This window comes from Pseudonaja textilis, unplaced genomic scaffold (assembly GCF_049901715.1).
Source record: "Pseudonaja textilis isolate UNSWEBS1 unplaced genomic scaffold, rPseTex1.2 PTEXCTG82, whole genome shotgun sequence".
Taxonomy (NCBI): domain Eukaryota; kingdom Metazoa; phylum Chordata; class Lepidosauria; order Squamata; family Elapidae; genus Pseudonaja; species Pseudonaja textilis.
Genome location: NW_028262836.1, coordinates 911 through 10,168, shown reverse-complemented (window position 1 = coordinate 10,168; position 9,258 = coordinate 911). Strand labels below are relative to the sequence as shown.

Below are 9,258 nucleotides of genomic sequence, written 5' to 3'. Positions count from 1 at the left end.
AAAGAATTTGCATCAAAATCTGCCTGTAGTAAAGAACTGGTGGGATCATAAGCCTGAAAAACTGGTTGAAAATGAGCATGCAAAACTACTGTGGGACTTCTGAATACAGACTGATAAAGTTTTGGAACACAACATCCTGGATATCATGATTGTGGAGAAAAAAAAAATGTGGATCATCAACATTGCCATACCTGGTGATAGCAGAATCAATGAGAAATAACTTGAAAAAATCACCAGATATCAGGACTTGAGAATCAAACTGCAGAGACTCTGGCATAAACCATTGCAGGTGGTTCCACTGGTACTGGGCACACTGGGTGCTGATGTGCCTAAAGACCTAGGCAAGCACTTAAAAACAATTGGTGCTAACAAAATCACCATTGGTCAGCTACAGAAGGCCCCTTACTGGGATCTGCTCGCATAATCCATCGATACATCACACAGTCCTAAACACTTGGGAAAGGTTCGACGAGTGATTTGTGATATGAAACCCAGCGTGGTTATCTCATTTGCTGGGTACATTGTCATTTTTGTGAATAATAACAACAGCAATACTACTACTACTACTACTACTACTACTACTACTACTACTGCTACTACTACTACTACTAATAATAATAATAATAATAGCAACAACATACATCAGGCAGTCCTAAACACTTGGGAAGTATTCGACTAGTGATTTGTGACACTAAACCCAGCATGGTTATCTCATTTGCTGTGTATACTGTCATTTTTGTGTATAATAATACTAACATAGAATTAATTAATTAATTAATTAATTAAACAAAAACAAAGTTGGAGACTGCCAGTTTGGCCTAGTGGTTAAGGCACCATGCTACGTGGCAGGAGACCCTGAGTTCATCACGTTTTAGCCATGAAAGACAGTTGGTTGACTTGGGGCCAGTCACTCTCTCTCAATCCAACCAACAATTGAAAATGACATAGAGATAGTAGAACTTTATTATGTGCAACCCCCATCTGTATTTACTCGAACGATTGTATTTTTTGAGTGGAAATGGTGCCTTTTCATATTTTCCAATAGATTCTGCGGGTGGTCCTTGTTCATTGGGGCATTTTAGCTCATTTCATGCAACACCAGTTGTCCAAAACTACATTTATCATAAGCTCAAAGAGGTATACAGAAGCTGGTACCACACAGAGCTCCCTAGCAGCTATTTCGATTATCGGAGCACTCCCAGACTTTGATGCCCCTGCCTGCCTTGATATAAAAAAAACACCTGGCTTTAATAGTTACAAAATATATAAATAAGGCTTGGTAAAGCTCTCCTAAATGAAAAGCAGGAATAAGAACAGCAGTCTTGAAAAACAGGCAGCCCTTTGACTTAATGCTATTCAAAATGGCCCATGGCTGTGAGGAATTGGCTGGTTTGTGTTGCTTCAACCTTATTGACAATTCATTGCAAGTAAAAGCAGTGTGCAAGATGTAAAGGATCGGGCACAAGGAGCTACAGAACGAACCTCAGTCACCTATCAAATTGGCTTTCCTTGTGGGTACCTGGGAAAGGCTGGTTGCAAAATTTGGCTCTACATTGTCTGGCTCTTCTGCATGGCATTAGGTCTTTTCAAACATTGTTTCCAGAAGAGTGAGAGGTTAAATCCTGTCATCAGGTTTGGGAGCCATCTTTTACTTGGAAACTTTGAGGTTGCCATCTTCAGTGCCTGGGAATTTGGGAGGGGGGATTTCATAGTGGGGTAGAAGATTAGACACAACAACCTTCTTTCTCAGAAAGCCAAGGACATGTTGCCCTGCACCTGGAGGGGAATGACTAGGGGGATATTCCCAGTTGGAATGAAGATTTGATTGGCCATGTGATGGACTGATGGACACAAGGGATAGGTCTTTGATTTCTCTTTTGGCAAGGGGAATGACGGAAGCATAGAAGGAAGGTCTGGTTTTGGGACCCTGAACTCCTCACTTCTCAGTACACTTTATCAAAACTGTTACTGCAACACAACTGATTGTGTTTCTTTTTATTCAGGCAATAACTTGAAAGATACTAACAGCAGATGGATGGGAAAGTAACGTGAGGATTGATATTCATGGATATTTGTGCTCGCATCATCTATAGTATTTTTATATGTATGATTTTGCACCATTTTCTAGGTTTGGCCTGTTGGGATATTTTAGAGTCAAAATACTTCTGACTCACATAGCTACATTTCTTCAGGTTGTTAGTTGCTTCTTTGTGTTCAGGTCTGGCCTCAGAATAATAATATAGCACTTGGGGATGAAGACGCAACCAAGCAGACCAGCGCTGGAGGCCAAGATGGAGAAGACCTGCACAGCCACCATGAATTTCCCTTTGGTGCTCAGGTAGGTGGGCACAAAAGTCATCCAGACACTGCAGAAGACCAGCATGCTGAAGGTGATCAGCTTGGCTTCGTTGAAGGCCCCAGGCAGATTCCTGGCCAGGAAAGCCACCAGGAAGCAGGTGGCAGCCAGGAAGCCCATGTAGCTGAGGGTGACGTAGAACATGACAACGGCCCCTTCGTTGCATTGCAGGATGATCTCTCCAGGCTGGGAGTGGAGGTCAGAGTCAGGGAAGGGGGGAGAAACTCCCAGCCATATGGAGCAGATGAGAATTTGGACACCAGAACAAGAAAGGATGATGGCGTTGGCCAAGCTCTTCCCCAACCATCTCTTCGCTCGGTTTCCTGGTTTTGTGGCCAAGAAAGCCAGCACCACCGTGATGGTTTTGGCCAAGAGAGAAGAAACGGCAACTGAGAAGATGATGCTGAAGACTGTTTGTCGGAGAAGGCAGGTGGCTTTCCTTGGTTGACCAATGAAGAGGAAAGAAGACAAGAAACAAAGCAGGAGGGAGACCAGGAGGATGTAAGAGAGGTCCCGGTTGTTGGCTTTGACAAGGGGAGTTTCCCGGTATTTAATGAATACGAGTAAGACAAAGCCTGTGGTTAGGGAAAAGAATAGAACAAATGATACCAGGATGTTGCCCAAATGTTCTTCATAGGACAGGAAGGTTATAAACTTGGGGATACATTGGATTCTGTCCTCATTTGGATATTTATCATCCCGACACTTGGTGCATTTTTCTGTATCTGAGAAAACCAAAAGGCAATATTTAATTAACACATTATCCTTTCACCTTCAAAGAAACACATTCTGGAGACAAGATGGATTTCTTACCATCTTACCATCTCCACAGAAAGATCATAAAAGAAATATCATTTTCTTTAAAAAATAATCTTTCTAATTGTTTATTAAATTGGGGAAAGTCCTAGGACATTAATGATTTCCCGTGTGATATGCAGAATCTTCATAGGAACCTACATTATTAAAGGGAAATAATAAATCAGTTACTCTTTCTGGACACACTTCCTGAGTCCTTCACATGGCATTTCTGTCCATATACTGGACGCAGAAGATGCTAACTTTTGGAAACTAGTTTGCTGGCAGGGAAACCTAGTCCTGCAAATAATCAAGAATGACTAATTATATTTGTCATGAGGTAGACCCGTAATTGTCCACACCACCTCATTGTGGACCAGCAACCCCTTCTCAGTGATCTAATGGTATCGGGTCCCCTGCATTGGTCTATATGATATAGAACAATGACATAGGGTCCCCTGCTTGAGCAAGAGACTGGACTAGAAGACCTCCAAGATCCCTTCCAGCTCTATTCTGATTGATTGATCCTCAAGGAGATCCATGTCCCATGTTTTTCAAAAGGCAGCTAGACTTTCTTGGGTTTTTTTTCCCCCTTGAAGACGTTTCGCTTAGAACCAAAAAAGCTCCTTGGATGAGAAGTGAAACATTTTCAAAGAAAAGAAAATCAGAAAGACCAGTTGCCTTTTGGAAAAAAGCACCTTTGGGGACAACCATGACTTGGATGATTGAGAATCTGCATAGACAATGCATTGCAATAATCTTTCCGGGAGATGGACCTAAGAGAATTCCTCAAGTTTCTTTCTTTTTTTTAATACAATAATTTCATTGTTCTTTTTCACCTTTTCCACATGTTGATCTTAATTTAAATAGTACAGTGTTATCATTATTATACAAACCAATCTCATGTAAATATCTACATTTGTATACCTTTATATACATTAATATACATTTATCTATAATCTTATCTCCTTTATCCTTATTTCTATTGTTCAACCATTTATACCAATTATCCCAAATTTCATAATACCCTGACGCTTCTTTATCTTTTAATTTTAACGTCAATTTATCCATTTCAGCACAATCTATAATTTTTTGAATTACTAATTTCTCTGAGGTTGTGTTATTTTGTTTCCAACATTTAGCATATACTATCCTTGTTGCTGTCAAAATATGTAGTAAAACATATTTAATCTTTTTCCTATATTTCCCTTTAATTATTCCCAACAGAAACAACTCCAGTTTAAATTCTGTTTGATCTTCCACTATTTCTTATATCCAACTCCATATTTTGGTCCAGTATTTTTGGGCTTCCGGGCATGACCATCATATATGATAGAAGGTACCTTAGTTCCATATGCATTTCCGGTATGTCGGATTCATGTTAGGGTACATTTTGGCCAATCTCATTGGTGGCAAATGCCAATGATAAAACATCTTGTACGTACTTTCTTTATAGGCCATTGATCTTGTTAATGTATAATTTTTGTTCCAAATTTTTTCTCAATCTACTAAATCTCTATTCATTCTCTTGGACTTGTTAGAATAGTTTATTGTTGATTAGTCATTAGGTCTCCAAAAATACAGAAAATAAAACACAAAACATTAAGAACACAATATATAAACATAGAATAAAAATATTAACAAAACAAGAATATGAATAAAAAAATAAAATCAGACTTCTGTATCACTCTTATAATTTAACACAATAAAACCCAGATGTACAGATCGTTAGGTGAACTGTTTTGTTCCAATAAAGTGCCATATTATATCTAATTTTTGAATTCTGATAGCACAGGAAATAAGTTGTTTTAATATAAGGATCCCAATACGTCATTTTCATAATGTGCAGTCCAAGCTACTGAATGCTTTCTTTCTTACAGAATTGAGATTGAAATGATGAACATGTTATATCTCTGGAGTTCCCGAAAGACAAGTTCATTGAGACATGGTTAAATTGCCCCTATTTAACCATTATGTCCAGCATGCTCACAATAAAATAAATATTGCCCTAAGATGTATAGGCACTTTTGCATTTAAATACTTGCCTTTTTAATTTGAATTTTTGTCTGTTAAAAAAAAACAGAATTTTGGAAGTCTGTCAACTTCTACAGCTTAATTTTATACAAATAATTATATATCCTAATTTTAGACAAAGAACAAATTATATAACTTCCCAATTGAGCCTTGACGCTGAAATCCACCCGCAAGATCCTTCTCAAGTGATGTGATTGTGCTTATTTTATTGAAGATATATGTCTTAAGCTTCAAATCACAGCTCCATATAAGAGCTTATGGGTAATCTCGGCATTATATACTTTAATACATGGGTCTAAGGAAGTTGGAGAGCTATAGTTTTTTTTTTTTTAAATTTAAGTAGTAGGTCCACTTATGTCCTGGCTCAGAGTTCCTTTGATATAGAGTGAGGAAAGATCCAATCTCCAAGAAAACTACCTCTAGATAAGGTGTTATTTACTCTATTGGCTCATCACTGAATAGTTCTCTATGGACATGATGTCATTTTTAACATTCATAACTTTTGACTTTGATTTATTGAGAATCAGATAATTATTAAGGTAGTTGGAGCCAAGTCTTATTTACAGCATATGGAACTCAACTTGAGCGAGTCCTTGGTGCTCTCTGAGCTTGATTGTTGTCTTGTAGACATTTTATGACCCAAACTAGGTAACATCATCAGGGCTAGCCGTTGTCATCATTATCATCATCACTAGCATTGAAGATGTCAGTGGTGGGATTCAAAATATTTTACTACCGGTTCTATGGGCGTGGCTTGGTGGGTGTGACAGGGGAAAGATACCGTAAAATCTCCAGTCAGAGGTGGGATTTGCCGGTTCTCCAAACTACTCAAAATTTCTGCTACTGGTTCTCCAGAACTGGTCAGAATGATAATATATGTATCTAGTGTCTTTGGCATGAGGCTCCTTTATTAATCCTGCTAAGTCATTCATGTCTAGACTGACTAATAAGGGTGCAAGTATGCAAGAGTCCAACAGAATCCATCCAAGCAATGAGGATAGTGTCATGAGAGGACAGGGCTGCTTTGATGGTTGCCTCCTTCTCAATATGGATCCCAATCACCAGCTATAAGATCTACAATGACTATGGTGAAAAGCAGCTCCTGAATTCCATCAAGAAGATATAAGTGGATATATTGAGCACCGACCACCTCTACGCTCACTTTACCAGATACAGAAACACACACACACAAACCTGTGAGACTTTGTAGGTGCCTACTAAAGTTGACATCTGGATGGAGATGTCCCTTCTAGCTGCATCGAGAAGAGTCAAAAGATTGTCCTTCTTCCCACAGCCAAAGTTGGGAACATTGGTTTCTCCAGTGGACAGCATGTCCAGCAAAGCATCTGAAGTGGCAAGTGTGCTCAGAGAGTTGTCATGGATGTTGTAGCCAAGTGTGAGATTGTGCAGGAGTTGTGGATTCTTGTTAGCCACATGAATGGCAAAAATGAATTGGGCAATTCTAAACTTATCACGAGACAACCTACCTGAAGGTGCCCACCTGTAGAAAAATAACATTCATATTATCAACCCCACCATCAAAAGCAATAGCAGAATATTGTTTAATGTATTTATTCTTTGTCACACAACCCTATTGAATCTTAAGCCAATACTGATTCAAAACTAGAGGCAAAAATTAAACCATTCGATGAGCATTTATAAAATTATGGAAATGAGCTTGCCATGGGAAACTGCAACCTTTTCAATAGCTACTTTAAACAAAAGTCAGTTTTCAAAAGATGAACTCAGGACTGGGTGGGGAGGAAGAAATAATCTGGAGTTCTTTGAGCTGTTTCTCTAACTTAGGATTTCAGTCTCTTCCAGGAAATTACCATCATCCTCAATGACTTACGAGTGAGACTGACTGGAAGGAGCCATGTTGAAAGGAAAGGTTATATTTGAGATTGTTGCCGTGGTGACCACGCTAAGGAGATGGTCTCCTGGCCTGTAATAGCTTGGTGGGTTTTTCCCATCCCGGTGCTCCAAATTCATCAGGCATTTCATCCTCAGCCTTCCAGAGACTGGCTGGAACACCAGCAGTGCCAGAAGCACCAGGAGAAAAATCAGCGGGTCCATAATTCATTAGGCTGAATTTCTAAACAAGGACACCAAGAAGATATAGAAGAATTCAAGGCCTCCCACAAGATGAAAATGCCAGTGGTTCTCCTGATTCAGACAGAGACAAGACAAGCTTTGTCTGGAAAGGAGAGAAAATTCATTTAAGAACACAGCCCCTACCTGTCCCAAAACGTGTGCCACCTGAGGCATTTATCCTTTTCTGAAGCAAGATTGCTTCCATGCTGCTCCAGTCTGATGTTTACATCAAGGCAGTCTCTAGAAGAGGTCTCAAAGAACAGGATGGTGATAATTACAGGATCCTCTGGGGATCCTGAAGGGCTCCATGTGAAGAGGGATGGCTCAAAATCACAGCTACACACCTGAGGACATTATTCTGTCATAGTTGTGGTCCTTCCTGTCTGGACATGCCCAGAAAATTATCAAAAATATAAGTACAGATTAGGTGAGACCTGGCTCCAAAATAGCAACTGTGAGAGGGACCTTGGAGTCCTAGTGGATGATCACTTGAATATGAGCCAGCAACATGCAGCAGTGGCCAAAAAAGCTAATACAATCCTGGGTTGTATAAACAGAGGCAGAATCAAGGTCACCTGAAGTATTAGGGCTGCTTTATAAAACCCTAGTAAGGCCACATCTGGAATACTGCAGCCAATTTTGGTCAGCAAACTACAAAAAAGATGTTGAGACTTTGGAAAAAGTTCAGAGAAGGGCAACTCAGATGATTAAAGGCCTGGAGACTGAACCATACGAAGAAGGGCTGCAGGTTTTGGGTCTGGCTAGTCTAAAGAAAAGAAGAATTAGGGATGACAGGATAGCAGTATTCCAGTATTTCAGGGACTGCCCCAAAGAAGAGGGGGTCAACTTATTCTCCAAAGCACCTGAAAGCAGGAGAAGAAACAATGGATGGAAACTCATCATGGGGAGAAGCAACCTGGAACTAAGGAGAAACTTCCTAACAGTGAGGACAACTAACCAGTGGAACTGCTTGCCACCAGAAGTTGTGGGCATTCCAGCAATGGAGACTGGATAGTCACTTATCTGAAATGGTATAGGTTCTCCTGTTTGAGCAGGGGGCTGGACTAGAAGATCTCAAGGTCCCTTCCAGCTCTATTCTTTAAAGGGTGCCAATACTGGATGAAGGATATTGACTTCTGCTGTCCTTCAACTTGGCCTCTTATCTCCAAAGTTTGCTGGGGAAGGTTATCATAACGATTGATAGTGGTGCCACTCTGGGTTTCATGACCCTTAATTCCAATCCTGTCTGTTTTCTAATGCCAAGGAAGCAATCAGTATCCTTGAACCTTGACTAAGAGTAGGGCCTGTTCATGGTGTGTGTGTGTGTGTGTGTGTGTGTGTGTGTGTGTGTGTGTGTGTATATATATATATATATATATATATACATACACACACACACACACACACACACACATATATATATATATGTTTTCTGAGGTTCTCGCGGGTATTTATATGTGGATCTTTGGTTGTTCGGGTTTTCTCCCGCGTAAGATTCGAAGTATCTAGGCAACGTTTCGATGAAGTCTCATTCATCATCTTCAGGCTTCTGTCTCCGGCAGGGGATTTCGTATACTTCTTGGTTTTCTAATTTGATTTTGTCTTTGGGGTTTCTTAGGATGGTGGATATTTTTCTGTTAGTGCAGAATGCTGTTTTAATGTTGTGTTTTTGGAGGATCTTGCTGATTTTGTCTGTAGTGCCTTTTATATATGGGAGGAGGGCTTTGCCGTTTTCTTGTTCTCTGTCTTGAATTTTGGTTGGGGTTTCTTTTTGGATTAGGTGGGTAATCTTCTTTCTTTGGAATCCATTGGCTGTTAGTACATTGGTGAGAGTGTGTAGTTCAGTTTTTTGGTGTTGTTCATCGGCTAAGCATTTTGTTCTGGAGATGAGTGTCTCGGCTATGGAATTGATCTGTGCTGGGTGGTGGTGTGAGAGTGCATGTAGATAGCGGTTCACAGCTCACCAACTCAAATCCCCC

General features: G+C 40.0%; 1 protein-coding gene across 1 annotated transcript; it reads right to left on the bottom strand.

The window, feature by feature from the left end:
- Positions 1-2,188: 2,188 nt before the first annotated feature.
- Positions 2,189-7,261, bottom strand: LOC148123771 (vomeronasal type-2 receptor 26-like). The gene is made up of 2 exons (XM_087918840.1): positions 7,097-7,261; positions 2,189-3,121 (listed from the first exon to the last, which is right to left on the bottom strand). The coding sequence occupies exons 1-2, from the start codon at positions 7,259-7,261 to the stop codon at positions 2,189-2,191; spliced, it is 1,098 nt and encodes a 365-aa protein (XP_087774966.1).
- Between the last annotated feature and the right edge of the window lie 1,997 nt (positions 7,262-9,258).

Excerpts from the sequence above, each read along its gene's own strand:
- LOC148123771 (XM_087918840.1), bottom strand. The coding sequence starts at position 7,261 with ATGGACCCGCTGATTTTTCTCCTGGTGCTTCTGGCACTGCTGGTGTTC. Across the intron at positions 3,122-7,096 it reads TCCTTAGCGTGGTCACCACG|GATAATGTGTTAATTAAATA; the intron begins GCAACAATCTCA and ends TGAAGGTGAAAG.